At 42.2% G+C, this 27,123-nt stretch overlaps 1 protein-coding gene across 2 annotated transcripts in view; it reads right to left on the reverse strand.

Moving 5' to 3' along the window:
- acp2 (acid phosphatase 2, lysosomal) overlaps positions 1 to 27,123 on the reverse strand; it is a 74,453-nt gene that overhangs the window by 17,476 nt on the left and 29,854 nt on the right. For both annotated transcript variants that reach the window (XM_073049090.1, XM_073049088.1), the window contains exons 2-5: positions 20,876 to 20,971; positions 19,103 to 19,189; positions 15,030 to 15,182; positions 14,151 to 14,249 (exon numbers count right to left, since the gene is read on the reverse strand). In XM_073049090.1, coding sequence (XP_072905191.1) covers positions 14,151 to 14,249; positions 15,030 to 15,182; positions 19,103 to 19,183 — 333 coding nt within the window. In that variant the 5' untranslated portion in view covers positions 19,184 to 19,189; positions 20,876 to 20,971. The remainder of the gene's footprint in view (positions 1 to 14,150; positions 14,250 to 15,029; positions 15,183 to 19,102; positions 19,190 to 20,875; positions 20,972 to 27,123) is intronic.

The raw sequence follows: 27,123 nt of genomic DNA on the forward strand, positions 1-27,123 counted from the left end.
CACACCACCAAGCTCAGGAACAGTTGTTACCCCCCTCAACCATCAGGTCCCACACCACCAAGCTCAGGAACAGTTATTACCCCTCAACCATCAGGTCCCACACCACCAAGCTCAGGAACAGTTATTACCCCTCAACCATCAGGTCCCACACCACCAAGCTCAGGAACAGTTGTTACCCCCCTCAACCATCAGGTCCCACACCACCAAGCTCAGGAACAGTTATTACCCCTCAACCATCAGGTCCCACACCACCAAGCTCAGGAACAGTTATTACCCCTCAACCATCAGGTCCCACACCCCCAGGTTCAGGAACAGTTATAACCCCTCAACCCATCTGGCTCTTGAACCAGGGGGAATAACTTAACTCAACTTTACTTTCCACATCACTGAACTGTTCTCACAACCCATGGACTCGCTTTGAAGGACACTTCATCTTATGTTCTTTATAGTTATTGCTTATTTATTTATTTCTCTTCTGTATTTGCAGAGTTTGTTGTCCTTTGCACATCAGCTGTTTGTCCTGCTGGGTGCGGTCTTGTAATGATTCTTTGACTTACTTTGTATGCCTGCAACAAAATGAATCTTGGGTTGTATATGGTGACATATGTACTTTCAACTTTGAAATACGCTGCTGTCATGCCTTCTTTGTAATAGCATCAATTATGTTGGACCCAGGATAGATACACAGAGATGTTGACAGCCAGGAACTTGAAACTGTTCACCCTTTCCACTGTTAACCCCTCAATGAAGACTAGCATGTGTTCCCTTGACTTCCCACTCCTGAAGTCCATGTTCAATTCCTCGGTCTTACTGATGTTGACTGCAAGGTTGTTGCCGAAACATCACTCAACCAACTAATCTGTCACACTCTTGAACATCTCTTTATCACCATCTGAGATTCTGCCAACAACAGTTGCATCCCTGTCATCGGCAAATTTATAGATGGTATTTGAGCTGTGTCTAGCCACACAGTCGTGGATGTAGAGAGAATAGGGCAGTGGGCTAAGCACACATCATTGATGTGTGCCAGTGTTGTTTGTCAGTGAGGAGGAGATATTATTTCTGATCCTCATTCACTGCACTTTCCCTGGGAGGAAGTCAAGGATCCAGTTGCAGAGGGAGGTACAGAGGCCCAGGCTTTGGAGCTTGTTGATCATAACTGAGGGTTGAACACTGAGCTGTAAACGGTAAACAGCAGCCTGACGCAAGTATTACTATTGTCAATGCCAAGTGGAGAGCCAGTGAAACTGCATCCACCATGGACCTATTGTGGCAATAGGCAAATCATAGCAGGTCCAGGTCCTTGCTTAGGCAGTAGTTGATTCTGGCCAAGACCAACCTCTCAAAGCATTTCATCACAGTAGATGTGAATACAACTGGGTGATAGTCCTTGAGGCAGATCACCCTGCTCTGCTTGGGCACTGGTATGATTGTCACCGTTTTGAAGCAGGTGGGAACCTCCGACTGCACCAATGAGAGATTGAAGATGTCCTTGAACATCAGGACTCGATGTCTTGTGAGGGTTCATCCTCTGGAAAGATGTTCAGATGTTGGCCTCTGAGACAGAGAACACAGGGGTCACCCGATGCTGTAGGAATTCGCACAGGTAGAGTTTTATTTACCCTTTCAAAACGTGCATGAAAGGCGTTGAGCTCACCAGGGAGTGGACATCACAGCCATCCGTGACGTTAAGTTTCACCTTGTAGGAAGTAATGGGCTGTTCGGTTTTTGCTGACTCGACAACACTAAAACAGGGTCTGCAGGTTGTGTTTTTAATATTTCAGTAACATGAGAGAGCGAGAGAGAGAGAGAGAGCAAGAGAGTGAGTGTGTGTGTGTGTGTGTGTGTGTGTGTGTGTGTGTGTGTGTGTGTGTGTGTGTGTGTGTGTGTGTGTGTGTGTGTGTGTGTGTGTGTGTGTGTGGGTGGTTTGATTAAGCATGCTTGTTCATTTAAATAATTCAGCATAGATTATATGTAAAAGCACATTCACCACGCTATTACATGATATATGTGTGCCTCGTTTAAAGTAAACATGAAATTAGACTCACATTTCCATCTCCCACACCTTCTTTTGAATTAGTTTAATGTTTTGAAGTTACAAACGTAACACAAGTATTTTTAAAACTACTGTGCCTCAGCTCACCTTGCAACTCATATCTTTGAAGGTGTTTACCCTGAGATATCAGCTTCCATACAAATACTTCTGATCAAACACGAGGAAATCTGCAGATGCTGGAAATTCAAACAACACGCACAAAATGCTGGTGGAACACAGCAGGCCAGGCAGCATCTATAAGGAGAAGCACTGTCAACGTTTTGGGCTGAGACCCTTCATCAGGACTAACTGAAAGGAAAGATAGTAAGAAATTTGAAAGCCTGTTCTCCATCTCTCTCTGGTGCTCCCCCCTCCCCCTTTCTTTCTCCCGCGGCCTCCCGTCCCATGATCCTTTCCCTTCTCCAGCTCTGTATCTCTTTTACCAATCACTTTTTCAGCTCTTAGCTTCATCCCACCCCCTCCGGTCTTCTCCTATCATTTCCCATTTCCCCCTCCCCCCACTACTTTCAAATCTTATTATCTTTCCTTTCAGTTAGTCCTGACGGAGGGTCTCGGTCCGAAATGTCGACAGCGCTTCTCCTTATAAATTCTTCTGATCTTCCCTTTCTTGAACTGAAAGCTTCTCTTCAGTGTAGTTAAACAGGGACCTCAACTGTCAGTTTCATTTCTTACATTTTGTGCTCACCACTTCCCTGGGACAAAGTTTCCTCGTGACTTGCTTCATGTTAAATGGATTACTCTCTGCAGTGTCCAGCTCAATGCAGAGTTCTCCTCCCCTTTTAGCATTCAGGAGGGACCATTTCCTGTACCACATTACCTTCGCTTATAAACACTGTCCTGTCTCCTCCCAGAGCTCCAATATCTCCTTCCAGTTAAAATCTATTAATATCTATTAAAATCTATTAATATCTCCTTCCAGTTAAAATCTATTAATATCTATTAATTTCAGCTTAGGTGTTACCCATAATGCAGTGCCTTCTACAGCTGGGAGACAATGTGCAGCTTGGTAACCAATTTACAGAACAATTCTCTCTCTAACGCTTATCATTTTAAACAATATTTTTATTGAATTTTACATATATTTCACATATACAAATAAACAATAATAACAACTAAATAGTGAAACATGTCTTCATGTTTTTCACAATCATCAAAGGAAAGGAGATATAACATTTCACGTACTTCTCATATTTAATAAAGAAATAAAATAAAAACATCAGAAAAAAAAAACCGTAGAAGCACTCCGCAACACACAGCTATTTCAAAATGACTGCACCTTGACGTCCAAGAAACTCCGATAAAGGTTTCCACACATTTTCAAATTCTCCTGCCCTACCCCTGGTTATGTAAGTCAGTCTCTCCAATATAATACAAGATGCCATCTCCTTTACCCATACATGTATCGAAGGCATATCCATTTTTCTCCAAGATAAAGCTATCATCCTGCTGGCCTGTAGGAGTCCAAAGTCAATTAAAGCTGACTGTTTTGGACTAACAGTAAAGTTCTTTGGATACTGTATATACCTAGTACACACATTTTTGCTTGGTAAGGCGCCTTTACTCTAACAATCTCAGATATTGTCTGAACGATTGTTTTCCAGTACTTTTTAAATTTAGGACAGTCCCATACACAGTGAAACAGAGTACCCTTTACTTCTAAACATTTAACACAAGATGTCAGGGGTCCAATGGTACAGTTTGACCGGGGTAATGTAAGTTCTCCTTAACCATTTATATTGTAATAGCTTCATTCTCATATTAATTGATTGTTTTTGGGCTTTTAAGCATGCCATTTCCCACTCAGTTTCTTGTATGTCCTCTTGAACATCCAGTCTCCATGCCTCCCGCCTGTCAATGGTGGACTCCTAATCATATGATATCAAAGCTGTATAGAATAAAGAAATCTGACTCCTCCCCTTTAGGTTTAGAACTGTGAGATTTTCAAGATGTGATAGTGGTGGCTCAGATATTAAATGCTTATATTTTGATAATATGAACTGTCTCAGTTGCAAATATTTTAAAAAGTGTTTTTTAAGAATATGGTATGTCTGACACAATTGATCAAATGTAAAGGTCCTCTATTTTCTGCACACCTATGTCTGCCCATATTCTGAAACCACCATCTGCTCTTCCTGCACTGAAGTATATATTGCCCCATATTGAGGAGAAGCAAGAGATGGGAGGAGTATCTTCAATATGCTGATGTGCTTTCTACCAGATGTCAATAGTATTTTTGAGGAAAGGGTTCTCGGTTATTCTGTTCAGATTTCTTGGGGCTGCACAGTATAGATAGAGCTTTAATGGGAGGTTTGGTACTGATGCCTGTTCAATATTCACCCAGGCTGGAAGGGCCTCCATTGAGAAATAGAACATTGCAGAATGTAACTGAGCAGGCAATAATACCATTTCAGGTTGGGGAGCCATAGCCTCCCCTTTCATAAGGCAGGTATAGCGACCTAGATCTCAGTCTAGATTTTTTATTATTCCAAATGAATTTACTAAAAATACTATTAAGCTGATCAAAAATGATTTTGTAGTGGGAGAGGAAGTGATTGAAAAAGGTATAGAAATTTTGGTAATATACTCATTTTGATCATGTTTATACGGCCAGTCATTGATTTGGGCATTGTTATCCATCGATCCAACGTCTCCTTCACTTCGTCCACTAGTTGGGACGATCGTTTTAATTTCAGGGGTAATTTTGACACCAAGGTAGGTAAGTCCTTCCTTTGCATTTATAAATGGGGTTTTTATGACTGGTTTCAGTCTTTCTTCTTTGTTCAAAAGTAGTATTGATGAGTTTGAGTTGTTAATGTTATAACCAGAGAACTGCCCACACAATTCAATCTGTTGCATTAAGTTTGGAATACAGATTGACAAATTTGTTTAAAAAAAAAGAATCACATCGTCAGAATATAAGGATATTCTATGTTTCTGTTCTCCTAGCTGGATGCCCAACAGGCTTGTCTGTGTTCTTATTGCCATAGCCAGGGGTTCTATGGCCAGTATAAACATCATCAGTGACAAAGGGCATCCCTGGCGAGTAGATCGCTCCAAGATGACTGGTTTCGAAACTATACTACTTGTTAAGACACTGGCTATTGGGTTTGTATATAAAATCTGAATCCATTTAACGAAGTTCTTTCCAAATCCAACTCTAGGCAATACATTAAATAAATATGGCCATTCTATTCTATCGAAGGCCTGCCGAGCATCCAGTGATAATACTGCTGTATCTCTAGTGTCAAGTTTTTCATTAATTATGTTAAGAACTCTTCTAATATTATGGAATCCTTGGTGTTTTTGCACAAAACCATTCTGATCATTATGAACTAGATGTGGGATATAAGGATCCAATCTTCTTGCTAAGGCTTTACAAAATATTTTTGTGTCCAATTAGACGCAAAAATATTTTCTCAGTCTAAATGAGGAACGTTCTGTAGGAGGTTTGCCTGGCTGCAAGATCAGCATTATCATTGCCAGCCTTAAAGAGGGTGAGAGAATTCCATTCCGATAAGATTCCTCATACATATTTAACAGTGGGACTAGTCATTTTTCTTCAGATCTCTTGTAGAATTCAATTGGTAGGCCGTCAGGCTCTGGCGCTTTACCACTGTTAATATTTTGGATAGCCTGTGATAACTTTTCAATTATTAAACCTCTATCTAACTCCTTTTTTTTGCATCTTCTGTCAGTGTCTGGAATTGAAACTGATCAAGAAATATGTCCCGTTCTTCTGAGGTTTGGGGGCATTCTGATCTATATAAATGTTCATAAAATTCTCTAAAACTGTTATTAATTTCCAATGGGTCTACTGTTAGGCTGCCTGAAGAGGTTAACTGTATTGTTTTTAATTCTCCATGCCAAAAGTTTCCCAGCTTTTTCTCCTTGATCACAATAAGATCGCTTCAGCCACATTAAACTTTTTGCAGCTTTATCAGCTTTATTTGTTTTTCCAAAGTTCCCATCTCTATTTTTTGTTGTTTGTACTTGGAGCTTGTATAACTGATGATTTCTCCTCTAATATATGCCTTGAACGCCTCCCACCTCATGCTGGCGCTAGTATGATCTGTATTTAACTCAAAATAACTATCTATCTTAGTTCCCAGAATTTTAACAAAGTCTGGGTTTTGTAGCCATCTCACCTGAAATTGCCAGTTAGGGGGACTGTGAATAAATTTCTCTATAATGCATTAGCAGCATGGTTGCTTATTACTATACTATCATACCAGCAACTTTTAATCTTTGATAAGAGCTCTCTTGAGACAAGAAAATAATCAATACGAGAACGAGATTTACATATACTTGAATGGCAAGAGTATTCTATTTTGCCAGGGTTTTGTTCTCTCCATAATTCAACCAAATTTATACCCACAATGAATTGTTTTAGTAATTTTCTAGTTTTGTGCCTTATAGGTATCACAGCCTGTAGAGCGATCCATTACTGGGTTTAAAGTACAATTAAAGTCTCCTCCAATGATATAAAAGCCTTGTAAAGTGGACAAAGTAAGGAAGAAATCTTCAAAAATTTAGGATTGTCCTCATTTGGGCCACATATACTGACTAGGTTTAATGTGAAAGAGAGGATATTACCTTGCACAATAACATACCTTCTGGCTAAGTCTTGGATTGTTTTCATCATTTGAAATGGTATCGTTCTAGGAATAGTACACCTCTAGCATAGTTGTTGTATGCTGCATATATTACTTTGCCAGGCCATCCATTCTGTACCAGTTTAATATCTGAAACTGTCAGATGGGTTTCTTGAAGAAAAATTATTTTGGACTTAAGCTGTTTGATCCTATTCTTAACCTGTTTCAGTTTGGTTAACTTCTTTTGTCCTCTAACATTCCAGCTCACTACCTTTATATTAAAGATATTCTGAGTACTCATCTGTTCCATATAAAGTACATGTCAATTATACCAGGAAAAGGAGTAAGAAGTATTACTGCTGTGTTGGGTGCACGACATACATATAGAAAAACAAAAAACACATATACATTTACACATATAGACAACTGAACTCTTGAATTCCCCCTCCCTTACTCAAAACAAAGAACTGTAGAGCTTGTGCTGATCCACTCTATGGAGGAGCAGCTAAACCATGCGAACGTAACTCCATAGACAACTAGTGGTGTCCATCAACCACGCACCTTATTATATCATATACTCAACCCATTTAGCATAGAAATAAAGTCAAAGTAGCCACTGCACTGTATGCCAGTATTGCCTATTATAAATGTTCATTCAGGTCCATGGAGTCCCACCTCAATAGAATTAAGGTTTCAACAAACAAAAATGTTGTAAACAATAAAAATCGGCAAAATAATAACGCTATTCTAGCAGTATAAACAACCTCTTAAATAAAGTATCTTTCCAAGAATAGAATAAAAGAGGCTAAAGGGGCAGTTTTAGTAAAAGAAACAGAAAAAAGATGTCTTCTGGAACTCAGTGTAGGCTTATCCCTGTTAAGCAGTCCGTATCAGCTGATTCTCAAGGGTATGGAAGTAAACAAATCTCACCACTGCCTTAGTCAGACCCCTCAGGTGTGTCCTCAATGGAAATCTTCCATCTCTTTTGGTGATGAAACCAGGTGTATTTTCCCATTGTGGAGGACTCTCATCTTGCATGGATTATGTTGAAATCCGTGGTTAGTTCCTTTTTCGACCAACACTCTTCTGACCGTGTTAAACTCGTTTCGCTGTCACACGATCTCAGCTGAGAGATCCTGAGTGAAGAAAAGCTTGTTTCCCTCATACGTAATATTACACTGTTTAATGGAACGGAAAACAAACTCCCGATCTTGAAATTTCAGAAACCAAATGAGAACCGCTCTGTTCTGGTTTGGTTTCAACGGTGCTAGAGTTCAGTGAACTCTTTCTAGGATGAAGTCCAGCTCCAGCCAGCACAGTGGCATGTTTTGTATGAATTCCAGCAGAGGTTGGTTTCCTTCAGCGCCCTCCCGGAAGCCAAACAACCGCAAGTTTTTCCTTTGACTCTGATTCTCCAGGTCTTCAGTCTTGGACTCCAGGTAGGTAATTCGTTTCATGGCGTTGGTTAGTTCAGCCTTGTTCTTTTCCACATGCTCCTCTGCCGCCATTATTCGATTTTCAGCCTCTACCATCTGCGCGGTATTAGAAGCAACATTTCACTTCACCTCCGACATATTGTTTTTCCAAGGCAGCGACAGAGCTGGCCATCTTACCCAGGCGGTCATCTATACTGTCCAGTTTGGATCCAAATCCTCCAAATTTAATTCATCTAGCACCGCTATTAGCTCTGCCATGTTGCTAGAAATTTTGTCTTGCTTCGTCGATGAAGTGTTGATTTTTGATTTTTTGGAGTTATGTTTTTGGGCGAAGATACCACAGTCCTTGATTGTAGTCGTTTTTGACATAGCCCGAGTTCAGTTGGTTTTGTTAACTTGGGGTTTTAAAGTTGTTTAGTGCAAGGTTGTACGAAGCCTCCACGTTAAGCTGCCATCTTGGTTCGTAGCTCCATAGCACCCCCCCCCCAACATTTATCATAATTAAATTTCTAGTCATACCTTTACTCTCAGCCTCAATCCTTCTCTAACCTGTGACATCTATATCCCACATCAATCCCAGAAAAACTCAACTTTAGGGAGCCCTGGCTCAACTTCTGATCCAGTGTTTTTTACGACTGCATTGATACAAGTAGAAAATATGTTGGAAATCTGAAAGAAAGAGCAGGTAAATGGGGATAAAGTAGGTCAGGTGGCATCTGTGGCAAACCAATTTAACATTTCAGGCCGACAAACTCTGACTGTTTACAGACAATAAATGCCACTCCTGACACCAATAGCATGCTGAGGCTTAATGTGAAATTTTAACAACTTTTCTAAATTACCCTTTTTGCACAGCAGCAATTAGCAATGATTCTGGTATCCTAACTTCAAAGTTCAAAATTCAAAGTAAGTTTATTATCAAAGTACAAATATACTACCTTGAGATTTACTTTCCTACAGGCATTTACAGGGGAAGAAAGGAAAGCAATAGAATTTTATGAAAAACTGTACATGGACAAAGAGACAAACAACCAAGTGCAAACGACAAACTGTACAAATACAACAGAAAACCGAGAATAAAAGTTATAAAGAGTCTGTGGGTTGTAGATCATCACAGTAGTGGTTAATGAGGTTGTACATGCCTGTTCAGGAGCCTGATGGCTATATGGTAATAATTGTTCCTGACCCTGGTGGTGTGGGACCCAGGGCTTCTGTACCTCCTACCCAAGGGTAGTAGCGAGAAGAGGGTGTGGCCAGGATGATGGGGGTCTTTTGCTGATGGATGCTGTTTACTGGTGGCAGCTCTCCGTGTAACTGTACTCGATGGTGGAATACAGAGTTGAGGGCAGCTCCTCCTTTAGATCTCTTTCTAAACCACACTGAAATACTTTGCAACACAGCCAGGGTGAAGTGTCTCAACCCAACACGTCAACTGCCCAATTCCCTGCAGTGTTGCTGCCTGACCCACCGAGTTCCCCCAGCAGTTTCCTTTGCTTTGATTCAGACTCCAGCACCTTGCATTGAATTTTAAACAAAACACCCTGCCTTACACACTACACAGACATTCTGCTATCTACATCTGTATTTCCACCAGGTAAAGTATCATCATATTAAGACACTGGGCCAGAACGTGCCTGAGATTTGGAAAGTGAACCAACACAAAGTACCGGTTCTGCTGGGGAGGGTCTGGAGACTGAGCACAGCCGTGCTGAGCCAAGAGTGACACATACGTATCTGCCAGCACATCCGGCATAGATATCTTCCCGTTCGTTTGAATGGAGCCACCCACCTTCAACTGAAGAAAGGAGTCAGAATGTGGTGTTTTTCCCTCCCTTGTTCGCTTCTAATTAATATTAATGACATTTTTAAAAATAAACATCAAAACTTATATAAACTATTTTTAAATCATTCAGATTAATAGCTGAAAAAGTCTTTGACAGCACAAGTTATAAAGAAGCCAGTAAGATTGTCCAGAGCACATTGCCACCTAGTGGGATGGACAAAACAGCAAGGCCTGGAGCTCCATTAGACCAGTGGTCCCCAACCACTGGGCCACAAAGCATGTGCTCGGTACCGGGCTGCAAGGAAACGACAGGATTTGGCGGTATGAAATGATATGAGTCAGCTGCACATTTCCTCATTCCCTGTCATGCCCACTGTTTCAACTTGAACACACGCGAGGTCATTACCCATGCGAGTTCATCAGTCGGTCATTAACCTACAACAGACTTCTCCACGTACGATGGCAGGACAAAGTCCCAGACACGGAGGTCCTGGAGCAGGCTAGCACCCACAGCGTCTACACCCTCCTACAGAAAGCCCAAGCCAGATGGGCTGGCCATGTCATCAGGATGTCTGACAGTCGACTACCAAAACAGCTGTATAATCCTCCGTAACTTCCGTCACCTCCTACGTGATCCCACCACCAACCACATCTTCCCCTCCCCCCCTCTCGGCTTTCCGCAGGGATCTCTCCCTACGCGACTCCCTTGTCCATTCATCCCCCCCCCATGGACCTCCCTCCGGGCACTCATCCCTGCAAACGGAAGAAGTGCTACACCTGCCCCCACACTTCTTCCCTCACCACCATCCTAGGCCCCAGACAGGCCTTTCAGCAGAGACACCACTTCACCTGCGAGTCAACTGGGGTGACATACTGTATCCGGTGCTCCCGATGTGGCCATTTATACATTGGGGAGACCTGCCGCAGACTGGGAGACCGTTTCGCCAAACACCGGCGCTCGGTCCTCCAGCAGTGGCGGGATCTCCCTGTGGCCACACACTTCAATTCCACAGACCACTCCCACTCCGACATGTCTGTCAATGGCCTCCTCTACCATCAAGATGAGGCCACACGCAGGTCGATGGAGCAATACCTTATCTCCCGCCTAGGTAGCCTCCTTCCTGCCATGCACATCCAACTCACCGACCTCCATTGATACCCCTGCCCCCCACCCTTACCCCCATCCCTATCTAATATTTTAGTCTGGTTCTCTTTCTCTCTCTTTTTCCCCCCTCACTATAATCTCTCCCCCCAGCCCTACCTTTCTTTCTCTTTTATTTCCCATAATTCTCCACCTTCCCCCTACCCATTTCCCTCCAGCCTATCACTTCCCAGCTCTCTACTTTATCCCTCCCCCCACTTCTTATTCCCCCTCAACCATCCCATGTTACTTCACTCCTGATGAAGGGTTTCGGCCCGAAACGTCGTCACTACCTCCTCCCATAGATGCTCTCTGGCCTGCTGAGTTCTGCCAGCATTTTGTGTTTTTTGTTGTATGGAGAGCTGAGCCAGGGCAAGCGCTCAGTTGGAGGGCAGAAGAAACGTTTCAAAGACTGCCTCAAAGTGTCCCTCAAAGACCTCAACATCAATCTCAGTAGCTGGGAATCACTTGCTCTGGACCACCCAACCTGGTGGAGCAGGACCACTAAAGGAGCGTATGCAGCAGAAAGCAGACGCACCGCAGAGGCTCAGAGGAAACGCTCGAGCTACCTCCACTTCCACTGCAGCACCTACCCTCATGTGTCCCACATGTGGGCAAGCTTTCAGGGCCCGGATTGGCCTCACCAGTCACCTCCGGACCCACAGTCACAAACCCTCCACCTGACAGAAGTCGTGGTCGTCTTCGACTCCGAAGGACGAACAACAACAACAACCTACAACTACTCGAAGAGTAAAAAACATCGCTTGAGAATTTCTTTGGAAGAGGTGGTAGGGGACATAAAATGCCTAGCGATGATGATAACGCAGAGACAGCTGAGGCCGAGACTGCAAAAAAAAAGCTTCCTTCAACAGAAAATATGACGAGTCGTACATAAAATATGGCTCTAATGCGACCAGTGACTCGCACGCTCCAAGCCCCCTGTGTGTGATATGTGGAGACAAGCTGTCTAATGAGGCAATGAAGCCCTCAAAACTGCTTCGGCACCTTGAGTCTAAGCACCCCGCACTTAAAGACAAACCCGTTGAGTTTTTTGAGTGGAAGAAACATGAGCAAGCAGGATAGAAGCAAATGCTGAGAACCACCACCTCCACAAATGCTGCTGCTCTGAGAGCGTCGTACTTAGTGGCTAGCCGTATTGCTAAGGCTAAGGAGCCTTTCACCATTGGTGAAGAATTGATTCTGCCTGCTGCCAAGGACATGTGCCGTGAACTGTTGGGAGAAGCTGCAGCTAACAATGTGGCACAGGTTTCTCTTTCAGCTACCACAGTTTCAAGGAGAATCGATGACATAGCGGAGGACATTGAAGCACAGCTGTTGGAACGGCTTAATGAGTCACCATGGTTGGCTATCCAGGTTGACAAGTCTACCGATGTCAACAACAAAGCAATACTGCTGGCTTATATGTGATATATATTTCAAGATGATGTGCATGAGGATATGTTGTGTGCACTGCCGCTGCCAACTAACACAACTGGGGCAAAGCTATTCAAGTCTTTGAATGGCTACATGTCAGGCAAACTGAACTGGTCATTCTGTGTTGGAATATGCACAGACAGAGCTGCAGCTATGACTGGATGGCTGTCTGGTTTCACTACCCGAGTCAAAGAGGTTGCTCCTGAATGCCAGTCTACACACTGTGTCATACACAGGGAAATGCTGGCTAGCCGAAAAATGTCACCTTCTCTTAACAGCTTATTGAGTGACGTTGTTGAAATTATCTATCACATCAAAGCAAAAGCCCTTAACTCACGTTTGTTTGAGCAGCTTTGCGAGGAAATGAATGCAGAGCACAAATGCCTTCTCTTACACACTGAAGTCAGATGGCTATCAAGGGGGAGAGCCCTGGCCAGGGTTTTTGAGTTAAGAGAGCCGCTACAGAGATTTCTTTCAGGAAAAGTCACCACTGGCAGTACACTTCAGTGATAAGGAATGGACAGCAAAACTTGCTTATCTGTGTGACATCTTCAACCTGCTCAATGAACTCAATTTGCCACTTCAGGGGAGAATGACAACTGTCTTCAAGTTGGCAGATAAAGTGTTTGCTTTCAAAGCTAAACTGGAACTAGAAGACGGCGAGTGGACAGGGGCATATTTGACATGTTCCCAACATTAGCTGAGATTTTGGGAGAGACTGAGGCTGCACCGTCCTTCTCACAGCTGGTGCACGATTACCTATCTTCACGGTCGATAGAATTCGAGAGTTACTTCCCAACCGCAAATGACCCAAGACGTGCAAAGGAATGGGTCCGTGACCCACTTATGAATGTCCCCGGTGAATCATCCATGTCAGCACGGGAAGAAGATCAACTCCTCAAGCTTGCAAATGACGGTGGGCTGAAAAGTATGTTTGACATAACACCTCTGCCAGCATTCTGGATCAAAGTCAGGGCTGAATATCCTGAGATAGCCACGAAAGCACTGAAAACGTTGCTTCCATTTCCAACATCATATCTCTGCAAAGCAGGTTTTTCTGCAATGAATGCAACGAAAACTAAATTGTGGAATAGACTGGACATAAGGAACCCCCTTCGAGTATCGCTGTCTTCCATCACCCCTCGATGGGACCGTCTTGTTGCAGAGAAACAAGCCCAGGGCTCCCACTGATTCAGCGATATTGATGTGTTGCAATGATTTTATATGTTCATTTGAGGAAAATTTGTGCTGTGTTTAATAACCAAATGTTAATTAAAATGTTATGATGCTGTTGACTTCTAAGTGAGTTATAATTGACTTATCACTATATTCATGCAAGGAAAATATGCGCTGGGTGTTTAATATTAAATTTGTTAGAAAAACCCTTTTAGAAACAAAATTGAGTGTATTAGCCACTTCTAAGTGACTTATAGTTGACTTCTCACCTATATTCCAGTTGTGATTAACACCCCACCCCCCCCCCCCCCCCATGTCAGCCGGTCCGCAAGAATATTGTCGATATTAAACTGGTCCGCGGTGCAAAAAAGGTTGGTGACCCCTGCATCAGACCATGCCTCACCAAAGGATGGTTTGCCCATGGGCAGGCTGCGTGCAATCCAACCCGATGACTGGTGTTTCACTACACAGATGCTGCCAAAACTGTTGATCAGCTCTAGAGATTGGGATGGACATATAGGGACACACATACCTTGTTTTCTCTCATCATCTTTTTGTATTCATCTTGTTTTTTTGTCTCTGCAAGCAACTTTGTGTAGCGAGGACAGTTGTCCAGTGGGAATGCAAGCACCTGAAACAAATTCAGCTTTGTTCAGATCAGACTGTGGACCCAAAGCTAATGAGATACGCGCGCACACGCGCACACACGCACACACACTCACACACACACGCATACATATACAAACACACACACACACACACACACACACACACACACACACACACACACACACACACACACACACACACACACACACACACACACACACACACACACACACACACACACACACACACACACACACACACACACACCACTACAGCCCAGTTCCAGTGAGAGATATATGCTCACAGACATAAACATACAATACTATGGCCCACTCATAGCTGTGAAAAGTATTTATATGCATTCATTAACTGCCCTCTGTCTCCGTAGGAGATACATGAAGAGACACAGAGCCTGGACTGTGGTATGTGATACACTTCCTGCTCCTATCCAGCCATAGTACAAGTTACAGTGCTCATCCCTTTCTAACAGCACACATGCACTGTTAATGTAAACCACACCTTCCTTTAGAGCTCCAACGTAACATGCAAAGCTGCTACTTGTGTTGGTGCGAGGGCTATTCCTGCACACATCCATGCCACCTATCCTTCCCAGCACTCCGCTGTAAGATGCACTGCTCCAGCCTCTGCATGAACTTCCTGCATAGAGTGGGATAGACTTTGCATTCCCCATTGCACTCTGCTCAGAAAGAGGATAATTTGAGTGGTGCTGCTCAAACTCCCACACCTGCCCTTCTCCCCACATGGTGAGCAATGTTGGGCAGTACCCCTCACAGCCACTTGCCTTGTCCTCTTCCCCAGGCACTGTGTGCACAGGAATTGGTTGCCATTTCAAGTCAGGACGGAAGACCTGATGTCCTTGTGGAGGGTACAGCCCTGCAAGATTCGACTCAGCACTCATTAGAGTCCGGTCAACGTCTGTGCTCCGTATATAAATCTACAGAAAAGAAAACATGTACAAATCACAAGAGGCATTTGACAAGTAGAGCATACAATCTAAAACAAAATGCGGATGGTAAAATCCAAAATAAAACAATATAGTTTTTTTTTAATTGGGTAGGTATATGGACAGGGAAGGAATGGAAGGTTATGGGCTGAGTGCAGGTAGGTGGGACTAGGTGAGAGTAAGCGTTCGGCACAGCGGAGATGGCCTGTTTCCGTGCTGTAATTGTTATATGGTTATAATGCTGGAAAGAACCCAGCATGTCAGGCTTGCTAATTGCAGCTAATCCCTTTGAAGATTAGGGACAAGAGAAAGAAACAACAGAAGATACAGAAAAAAGTTCAAAATACTGAAGATACTGATAAGAATGAAATAGAAGAATATTAGAAATACTCTAATCAGATTTTGTATGTGAGAAAGAAAAACAAGTTGATTAGTTTTCAGAACTTATTAGTTCTGGCAAACTAGAGAGGCTAATCATCTGAAATTGTTGAACTCATTGTGAAGTTCCAAGAGCTGTGTTACACCCAGCCTGAGAATCGGGTGCACTTCCTTGGGCTTGCTGTGGACCTCATTGAGTCAGTTATGGGGGGAAATTGGGAATGGATGAAGAATTAAAGTGCCAGGCATTTAAAAACTCAGGGTCACCCAATGTAACCTTGAGGAAGAACACCTCAATCTCACATACTGTGAATTTATTTATTGAGATACAGTGCAGAACAGACCCTTCCAGCCTCTTCGAGCCATGCCAACCAGCAACCCCCAATTTAACCCTAGCCTAATCACGGGGCAATTTACCGTAGATTCTGGATTTTAAGCCGCTACTTTTTTCCCACATTTTGAACAGCTTTGAACTTTGCGGCCTTTAATACAGAGCGGCTAATGCATTATTTTTTTTCATGTCGCCTTGTAAACATTTTGCCTCGTAACAGTAGACCAATAAAATTGATGAGTAGTTCACAGAGGTCCAATGAAATTGTACGATAAATCAAGCGCACTTTCACAATTAAATTATTGTAAATCAGTCATTTGTACTCACCCTCATCAACATGGAAAACACTCGAAGCATTGTGCTGCCTTATGGCAGTTATTTAGTTTATAATATTTTCGCTTAGTAATTCATTTTCTAGTTAAAGTTAGAAGAGTTTTAACTATATTTGTTTTCTGTACTACATCGCGGGATGCTATGACGTCACACCCGGTTTCGCCGCGTCTTGTGGGAAAACGCCGGTTTGCGATAAACAGGACGGCGGGGGGGGAGCGGCATTACGCGAGCGGAGCGGCGGAGCCAAAACGCTGCTTTTAAGTTAAAGGCGATCAATAACTTTTCCTGGTAGGCTGCAGTATATATATTTTTTACCAGTCGTTAGGAGATATTGGAATGTTGTTCAGTAAAGAAGTATACGCAACGTATATTTAAAAGTAGCCGCGTTATGGGCACGGTTCGAAAAAAAGCATTTGCAATATGTATTTGTTTTTGTTACCATATGGATTTAATTAAAAGTTAAAAAATCCTCACGTGTAATATCTTTCTGTGTAAATATCTCATATTACAACGTGGGACACCTGCGGCCGAAAATCCGGTGCGGCCTAAAATCCGGTGCGGCCTGTACAAGTAAAAAATTGATTTTATTTCTAAAATTAGAGCCAGCGGCTTTTAATCAGGTGCGCTCTGTAGTCCGGAATCTACGGTACAATGACCAATTAACCTACTAACCTGTACATCTTTGGACTTTTGGATTGTGGGAGGAAACAGAAGCACGCAGGGGAAGACATACAGACTTCTTTCAGATGATGTCAGAACTCATCTCTGAACTCCAGCAGCCGGAGCTGTAACGGCATTGTGCAGACCGCTATGCTACGCTACTATGGCAACCATGATTGACCAGTTTTAATGAATGGCTGTTAATCTGTAATTTCAACTTTATTTTTCAGCACTCATTTTTCTTTCCCTGACCCATTAGGAATCTCCAACATTTTTTTCATTCAGATTCCCAGCCAGTGGAGTACTCTTTACCCGACAGGTCTCCACCCTTCCAAGGACAATCATATTGTTCCCTCCGCGCTCTGTTGTAACTTAAAACATTGCTTACTGTCACTCTCTAGTTCAGAAACAAAGGTTATAAACCTGAAACATCTACCGAGTTTTCTCTCTCCACAACTGTATCCTGGACAGCTTTTTCCAGCATTTGGAAGAGAAGTCATTTTAGAAGAGATTTAGTTTTAATTTGGCATCATGTTCAGCAACAGAATTTGTTGCACTATCACTCATTCCAAAATTGCCAGAGTCTGGCTGAATACACACAACTATAGCGCTCTTGAGTGTGCCTCCAGACTCAGCTGAAAGGAATGCACCTCCTGTCAGTGTGGCTACAGAGACCCTACTCCGAAGACAATTCCTTTATCAGTTTTCCAAAGTTTAAATGGCATTTACACCAAAACATGGCAATTGGAGGGTTTGTTCTGGAGCCAACGTAGGGCCACCTCACATGACTGAGGATAAGTAATTACCGTAGATTCCGGATTTTAAGCCGCTACTTTTTTCCCACATTTTGAACTGCTTTGAACTTTGCGGCCTTTAATACGGAGCGGCTAATGCATTATTTTTTTTCATGCCGCCTCGTAAACATTTTGCCTCGTAACAGTAGACCAATAAAATTGATGAGTAGTTCACAGAGGTCCAATGAAATTGTACGATAAATCAAGCGCACTTTCACAATTAAATTATTGTAAATCAGTCATTTGTACTCACCCTCATCAACATGGAAAACACTCGAAGAAAAGCATTGTGCTGCCTTTATGGCAGTTATTTAGTTTATAATATTTTCGCTTAGTAATTCATTTTCTAGTTAAAGTTAGAAGAGTTTTAACTATATTTGTTTTCTGTACTACATCGCGGGATGCTATGACGTCACACCCGGTTTCGCCGCGTCTTGTGGGATACCAGTTTGCGATAAACGGAAAGGAGGGGGGGAGCGGCGGAGCCAAAACGCTGCTTTTAAGTTAAAGGCGATCAATAACTTTTCCTGGTAGGCTGCAGTATATATATTTTTTACCAGTCGTTAGGAGATATTGGAATGTTGTTCAGTAAAGAAGTATACGCAACGTATATTTAAAAGTAGCCGCGTTACGGGCACGGTTCGAAAAAAAGCATTTGCAATATGTATTTGTTTTTGTTACCATATGGATTTAATTAAAAGTTAAAAAATCCTCACGTGTGATATCTTTCTGTGTAAATATCTCATATTACAACGTGGGACACCTGCGGCCGAAAATCCGGTGCGGCCGAAAATCCGGTGCGGCCTAAAATCCGGTGCGGCCTTTACAAGTAAAAAATTGATTTTATTTCTAAAATTAGAGCCAGCGGCTTTTAATCAGGTGCGCTCTGTAGTCCGGAATCTACGGTGAGTCAGCTAGGGCTGCCATCTAACTGAAATGCAGCCATTGTTATATCCCGCATTCACATTAAAGGGTTAGAAGAGACCTTCTGCTTTTTCCTCCCTTCTCATCATTTTTTCTCCAATCCCGGTGAAGGATCTCAGCCTGAAATGTCAACTGTATTCTTTTCCATAGATGCTGCCTGGCCTGCTGAGTTCCTCCAGCATTTTGTGTGTGTTGCTGAGAAGAGATGCATTGGCTTTTGTATGAAGTGTTCATGGCACCCCTGCATTCCTAAAAGGATGTTGGTGATCCAACTTTGAGACGGTCCCCAAAAGCAGCCCCTCTACATGTCAATGACACCCCAGTTACTTATACTTAAGAAGTGTTGTTGGTAAAGCAAAACATCACAATGCATCAGTTGCAGATCAAAATGTGCATATTTGGTCTCCTTCAGACAACAGTATCCAAAGCTGAATTAGAATTTCAACTTGGTTTATTAGAACCCCACCCCTTTACACAGCATCTCATCTCACCTCGTATCGGTCATAAGTCGAGTTGAGGAAGCCATGGTAACGATTTCGCAGGTATTGGCCCAGTGCGTACTGCTGTCTCATTCCAATCTACATAATGGAAACAGAATCCATGTCATTATAGGAAGAGAGAGAGCAGTAAGCATAAATCCAGAGCCACACAACAGTGAGATTCAGCTCTACACTTTTTCAGTTTGAACCTATATCCAGCCCAACGTATCGAAGACTGGATTTATATGCCAAGCTCTCCACTCATTCTCCTTTGGGCTTTTGTACCACAGTGATGTCCACTCGCACCCCAGTCACATCACAGAGCTAAATGTTTAACATTGCTTACACAATAGTCCAGGAACAATGATACACTAACTCACTTGTACACAAGAAGATGGTGAAGGCCAGATTGACATCATCCAGAATAGGTTTTACTTTGACTCTACTTAAGTAGAGATTGGTACTTTCACAAAAGCTACGTTTCATTAACAGTATAGGTCCTATTTAGATTGCTACTGTAAGAAACAATGTCAACAAATAGTTCCTTGTTTAAAGCACAAGCAATTGTGGCTGCTGTTACGTTCACCAACATAACTTGCTTGAAATTATTTTACATATGCATCTCTTTTTCATTAAACAGTAAATATTTTACAACCAATTTTAAAATGTAAACTATGCAAGTTTATTGATTACTTATAAAAATACAAATTTTGTGATTTGAATTGCTCTCCTGAAGACACAGAAGAAATCTAGAGAACGTCAAGTGGAGGAGATTAAAGTAGTAAATTTAGGAGACTGCAAACTGATAAATGTCCAGGACCTATTGAAGTGCATCTCGGAGTTTTGCAAAATGTAGTGGATGCTCCTGTTGTCATCTTTGAAAGTTCTGTGGAATCTATAATTGCTCCCACTTGTTGGAAAGTAACAAATGTAACCCTGCTGTTAAAGAGGTAGGGGAAATATATATTTTTAAAAATCAGGGAACTACCTACTGGTTATCCTCATTTTGGGAGGAGACAAATGTTACAATTTATTAAGTAGCAGGACATAATAGGTCTGGGCAAAGTCACTGTGGAGGTATGAAAGGGCAATCGTATTTGACATATCAGAGTTTGAGATTGCAACTCACAAGACAGATAAGGAGGAAACAAATGAATGTGATACATTCTGACATTTGTAAGTCTGAAAAGGTGCCTCACAAAGAATTCAATGCAAAGTGACTGGTATTGTGAATTGTACACTGTAGTGGAGTTCCGAGTGGTTGGCAGACAGTAGGAATAAACAAGTTATTTTGAAGTTGTGAAGCCGTGATTCTTGGAAGGATGGAGGGATGAGGAAGTGGAGTTGAACTTGTCCAAGGTTGGTGACTCTGCTATGAGGAGGAAGTAAACAAACTAGGCCTAAGCTTAGATTAATAGAGAAAATCTCACTGAAACATACTTACTTCTCACGTGAGATTTGACAAGGTTATAGCAGGGACAATGTTCCTCTGGCTCAGGAGTCTAGAACCAAGCTTCTCAGTTTCAGAATAAGAGGTCAGTCTTCCAGAAGAATTTTTTTTACTCAGACAGTAGTGGACTTTTGTAATTCGCCACTCAGAAGGATCAGTGGAGGCCCGATGGTCGAGTAGATTAAATGCAGAGACTAACAGAACATTAATTATGAAGAATGTGGGATTAATGCAGGAAAAGACACCCTGTGATCACAGAGAACATAGAAACAAATGGCCTCCTTGCTGATGGGAAAGGTCAGGAAGGGAGGAAAGAAGGAACAGAGGTCACTGACCTGGGTAAGCTGCCCAAATCCTTGAGGCCAATCAGTCTCTGTATTTGGATCCTTTGGGAATCTTCCGATAGGAGATCGATCACCATGACGAAAAACCTGTGAAAGTAGCCCAAGTTTCAAAAGGATGGATTTTATTATTTGTCACTTTATAAAGGAAGAGGGGGAGAAAAGCAAAAGGTGTGCAGGGTGGTTGAAAGAAAAACATAAAAGATTGTAACTATTCCCTCCAGTGATACCTCTGCACTCTATTTGCTGGCTCCAGACTTTCTCACTCTCAACTTCCTTCTCTATTGAGATACTGTTTTCTGGCCAAATGCCCTTCCTCCCATGCACCTCTCTCCACCCCACTCTGCCCAATCTCACTGTGCTATTGACTGTAGAGTTTTGTACAATTACATTCTTGAGAAGCACCTTCACATTCCTAAAGACACCAAGACAAATTGTCAAAGTTGAGTTTATTGTCACATGCACAAGTACATGTATAAACAGGTGCAATGAACTTATTTACATGCATATAGCGTCAGATAAAGAGGATTCATAAGAAAAAAACAAATTTTAAAATATACATAATTTTCACAAGAAAGAATACAATTTGAATAAAACAATAACACAATCTATTTTAGTGCGAAGTAATCAAGGTGGTCAGTGTTGCTAAACTGTAGTGATTAAGGTTTTGCCCTAATCACTGGATTAGGCAGGTGAATGAAAGGCTGAGGGACTGATGCAGCGGGCAGAGGTTCAGATTTATGGATCATTGGGATCTCCTCTGGGGAAGGTACAACCTGTACAAAAGCGAAGGATTACACCTGAACCCAAGGTGAACCAATATCCTTGTGGGCAGGTTTGCTCAATTTGTTCAGTAGAGTTTAAACTAATTTAGCAGGGGGATTGGAACCGGAGTGATAGTACTGAGGATGGGGCAGTTAGTTTACAAACACGGGCAGTATGTAGTTAGACTGCTAGCAAGGAGAGGGTGATGATATGGCAAAATTGCAGTCAACAGGATGAGATGCAATGTAAAAGGTGGATAAAATCAAAAAGGCTGAATACAGGATTGAAGGTGTAATATGTAATATATATGCAGTATATGGAATAAAGTAGATGAACTTGTAGCACTGTTAAAGATTGGCATGTAAGATGTTGTGAGCTGAAAAAAGATGACAGCTGGAAGCTTAATGTCTAAGGATATACATTCTATCAAAAGGACTGGCAGGTACGCAGAGAGGGTGGCATGGCTCTGTTATTGAAAAATGAAATCAAATGATTAGAAAGAGATGACACTGGGCCGGAAGGTGTTGAATCATTGTGTGTAGAGCTAAGGAAATGCAAAGGTAAAAAGACCTTAATGGGAGTTACATACAGACCCCAAGCAGTAGCAAGAAGTAGTCCATGAATTACAACTGAAAATAGAAAACACATGGCAAAAAGCAATGTTACAATAGTCAAAGGAGATTTCAAAATGCAGGTAGATTGGCAAACTCAGACTGATGCTGGATTTCAAGTGGGGGAATTTCTGGAATGTCAATGAGTTGGCTTTTTATAGAGATTTATGATGCAGTCCACTATTCTGGACTAGATGTTGCGTAATGCATCCGAATTGATTAGAGAGCTTAAGGTAAAGGAACCCATAGGGTAACTGATCACAATATGATAGAATTCACCCTGCAATTTGAGAAGGAGAAGCTAAAGTCAGGTATATCAGTACCTGATATCAGGTGGAGCAAAGGGAATTACAGAGGAGTTGTACTATGGCTTTGTGGCTAAATTTGTCGATGCTACAAAGATAGGTGGAGGAGCAGGTAGTGTTGAGGAAACAGAGAGCCTGCAGAGAGACTGAGATAGTTCAGGGGAATGGGCAAAGAAGTGGCAAATGAAATACAATGTTGGAAAGTGTATGGTCATGCACTTTGGTGGAAAAAAATAAAAGAGCAGACTATTATTTAGATAGGGAGAGATGCAAAGGGACTTGGGAGTCCTTGTGTAGGATACCCTAGTTAACCTCCAGGTTGAGTCAGTGGTGAAGAAGGCGAATGCAATGTTGGCATTCATTTCTAGAGGTATAGAATATAAGAACAGGGATGTGATGTTGAAACTCTACAAGGCACTCATGAGACCACACTGTGTGCAGTTTTGGGCTCCTTATTTTAGAAAGGATATGCTGACATTGGAGAGGGTTTAGAGAAGATTCACAAGAATGATTTCAGGAATGAAAGGATTACCATATGAGGAACATCTGGCAGCTCTTGGGCTGTGTTCCCTGGAGTTCAGGAGGATGAGGGGGATCTCATAGAAACATTCCAAATGTTAAAAGGCCTAAACAGATTAGATATGGGAAAGTTATTTCCCTTGGTAGGGGAGTCTAGGACAAGAGGGTACGACTTTAGGATTGAAGGACGTCCATTTAGAACAGAAATGCGGAAAATTACTTTAGTCAGAGGGTGGTAAATCTGTGGAATTTGTTGCCACGAGTGGCTGTGGAGGCCAAGTCATTGGGTGCATTTAAGGCAGAGATAGATAGGTTCTTGATTAGCCAGGGTATCAAAGGGTATGGGGTGAAGGCAGTGGAGTGGGGATGACTGGAAGAATTGGATCAGCCCATGAATGAATGGTGGAGCAGACTCACTGGGCCAAATGGCCTCCTTCTGCTCCTATATCTATGATCTTATAGTTGGCCAGAATTGATTGGAAGGGAACACTGGCAGGGATAACAGCAGACCAACAATGGCCGGAATTTCTGGGAGCAATTTGGAAGGTGCAGAATACATACATCCCAAAGAGAAGGAAGTATTCTAAAGGCAAGATGACATAATCATGGCTAATGAGAGGTCAAAGCCAACATAAAAGCTAAAGAGAGGGCATGTAATAGGCAAAAATTTGTGGGAAATCAGAGGATTGGGAAGCTTTTAAAAACCAACAGAAGGCAACTGAAAAAAGTCATTAAGGAAAAGATGGAAAATGAAAGTAAGCTAGCCAATAATATTAAAAAGGATAATAAAAGTTTCTTCACATACATAAAGTGTGAAAGAGAGATGAGTGGATATTGGGCCTCTGAAAAATGATGCTAAAGAGGTAGTAATGGGGAACGAGGAAATGGAGAACAAACTGATTTGAGTATTTTGTAGCAGCCTTTACTGTGGAAGACACTGGCAGTATGCCAGAAGTTTGAGAGTGTTGGGGGCAGAAGTGTGTGGTTACCTTTAGTAAAGAGAAGGTTCTTGGGAAACTGAAAGTAGATAAGTTACATCGTCCAGATGGTGTACACCTCAGGGTTCTGAATCAGGGATTGTGCAGGCATTAGTAATGATCTTTCAAGAATCAATTGATTCTGGAATGGTTCCGGAGAACTGGAAAATTGCAAATGTTACTCCACTCTTCAAGAAGGGAGAGGAGCAGAAGAAAGGAAACTGCAGGCCAGTTATTCTGACCTCAGTGGTCGGGAAGATGTTGGAGTTTTAACTGTTAAGGATGTGATTTTGGGATGCTTGAAGGCACATGATAAAATAGATCATTGTTAGGGAAAATCTTACCTGACAAATCTGTTGCAATTCTTTGAAGAAATAACTAACAGGATAAACAAATGAGAATCGGTGAATGTTGTGTACCTGGATTTTCAGAAGGTCTTTGGCAAGGTGCCACACATGAAGCTGCTAACAAGTTTAGAGCCCATAATATTACAGTAAAGATACTAGCATGGATAAAGCAGCAGCTGATTGGCAAGAGGCAACGAGTGGGAATAAAGGGAACCTTTTCTGGTTGCCTGTAAATAGCTAGTGGTGTTCCACAGGGATCTTTGTTGCAACAACTTCTTTTTCCATTATATGTCAATGACTTGGATGACAGAATTGATGCCTTTGTGGCAAAGTTTGTGGATGATACAAAGATAGGTGGAGGGGCAAGTAATGTTGAGGCAGTAGAGAGGCAAAAGAAGGACTTAGACAGATTAGGAGAATAGGCAAAGAAATGGCAGATGAAATATAGTGTCAAAAAGAAATAAAATGTTGGACTATTTTCTAAATGAAGAGAAATTCAAAAATCTGAGGTACAAAGGGACTTGGGAATCCTTGTGCAGGATTCCTTAAAGGTTAATTTGCAGGTTGAGTTGGTGGTGAGGAATGCAAAAGCAATGATAGCATTCATTTCAAGAGGACTAGAGTATAAAAGCAAGGATGTAATGTTGAGACTTTATAAAGCACTAGTGAGGCCTCACTTGGAGTATTGTGAACAGGTTTGGGCCCCTTACCTTGGAAAGGATGTGCTCTGTACTCACTGGAATTCAGAAGAATGAGGGGTGACCTCATTGAAACCTATCAAATGTTAAAAGGCCTCAATAGAGTGAATGTGAAGAATATGTTCCTGTGGTGAGGGAGTCTCGGACCAGAGGGTAAAGCCTCAGAATAGAGAAGCGCCCTTTTAGAACAGAAATGAGGAGGAATTTCTTTAGCTAGAGAGTAGTGAATCTCTGGAATCATTGCCACAGGTAGCTGCGGATGCCAAGTCACAAGATATATTTAAGACAGTGGTTAATAGAGTCTTGATTGGTCAGGGGGTAAAGGGATGCAGGGAGAAGACAGAAGAGAAGGGTTGAGAGGAAAAATGCTGTACTAGATCTTGATGCAACCAGACAGGATACTTTCAACACTGCAGCTGTGGAAATTCGTTGGTGTTCAGTAACGAGTCAAACTTCCTTACCCTTCTAAGAAAGTAAAGATACTAGCTTCCTATGTGCTGGGTCCAGGAATTTAGAGCAAACTTTAAAATTAAGAGCAAACATGAGGAAATCTGCAGATGCTGGAAATTCAAGCAAGACACATAAAATGCTGGTGGAACACAGCAGGCTAGGCAGCATCTATAAGGAGAAGCACTGTCGACGTTTCTGGCTGAGACCTGTCAAAAGGTCTCGGTCCGAAACATCGACAGTGCTTCTCCTTATAGATGCTGCCTGGCCTGCTGTGTTCCACCAGCATTTTGTGTGTGTTGCTTCAAAATTAAAAGTAAATTTTAATCAAAGTACATATATCTTACCATATGCAGACCTGAGAATAATTTTTTTTGTAGGAACACTTAATTAATCTACAGAATAATAACCATAACAGAATCAATGAAAAACTAGCCCAACTAGGACCATTCAAACAGAGTGCAAAAGACAACAAACTGCAAATACAAAAGAAATAATAATCATAAATAAATAAGCAATAAATATCAAGAACATGAGATGAAGAGTCCTTAAAAGTGAGTCCATTGGTTGCGGGAACATTTCAATGATGGGGCAAGTGCTGTTATCCTCTTTGGTTCAAGAAACTGATGTTTGAGGGGCAGTAACTGTTCTTGAACCTATGCTTTTCTTGAGCACCAGTAATTTCAAACCTCTTAAAGCAGGTGGGTACCACACACTGTCGAAGCAAGAGGTTAAAAATCTCAGCAAACATACCAGCCAGTTGATCAGCACAGGTCTTTAGTACTTGGCCAGGTACCCAACTGGGCTGGAAGCTTTTCGTGGGCTCACCCTCTTGAAGGCTGTTTGCATGTTGGCTTCAGAGACTCAAATCACAGGATCATTAGGGATGGGGAGTTTGTGATAGCCCCTCCACAATCTGATGGTCAAAGGAAGCATAGAAGGCACTGAGCTCATCTGGAAGCAAAGCCCTGCTATCTCCCACATCACTTGATTCAATTTTATAAGAGGTGATATTATTCAAATCCTGCTGTTGAGCATCCTTTGTTGATTCAAGTTTGATCCAGAATTGCCACTTCACCCGTGAGATGGCTTTCCGGAGATCGTACTTGGTCTCGCAACTTCCCTGGCCGCCAGACTTGAATGCCTTTGATCTGGTTCTCAGCAAATTTCTGATCTCATGGTTCATCCGGGGCTTCTGATTGGAGAAGACTCAGAATGACTTTGAAGCGATCACACTTCTTTAATAAAGTTAGTTATAAACATAGGGTTTTCATTCAGATTCCCAGATGAGTTCTTGAACACGGTTCAGACCCCGACTTGATGCAATTCTGTAGCTGATCTTGTTGTCCTAATCTCTGGAGTTTTGCTCTATAGCCTCAGCATGTATGCAGGTAGGAGACAGACAGCCAAGTGATCAAATTTCCAGAAATGCAGCAGGGATTACTTATCTTAGTATAACAGTGGTGTAGTATGCTGGGTCCTCTGGTGTTACAGGTGATATGCTGACGGTAATTGGGAGGGTTTGCTTCAAACCAGCCTGGTTGAGACTCTATGATTTAAAATGCGTCGGGAT

This window comes from Hemitrygon akajei, chromosome 6, assembly GCF_048418815.1.
Source record: "Hemitrygon akajei chromosome 6, sHemAka1.3, whole genome shotgun sequence".
Taxonomy (NCBI): Eukaryota; Metazoa; Chordata; class Chondrichthyes; order Myliobatiformes; family Dasyatidae; genus Hemitrygon; species Hemitrygon akajei.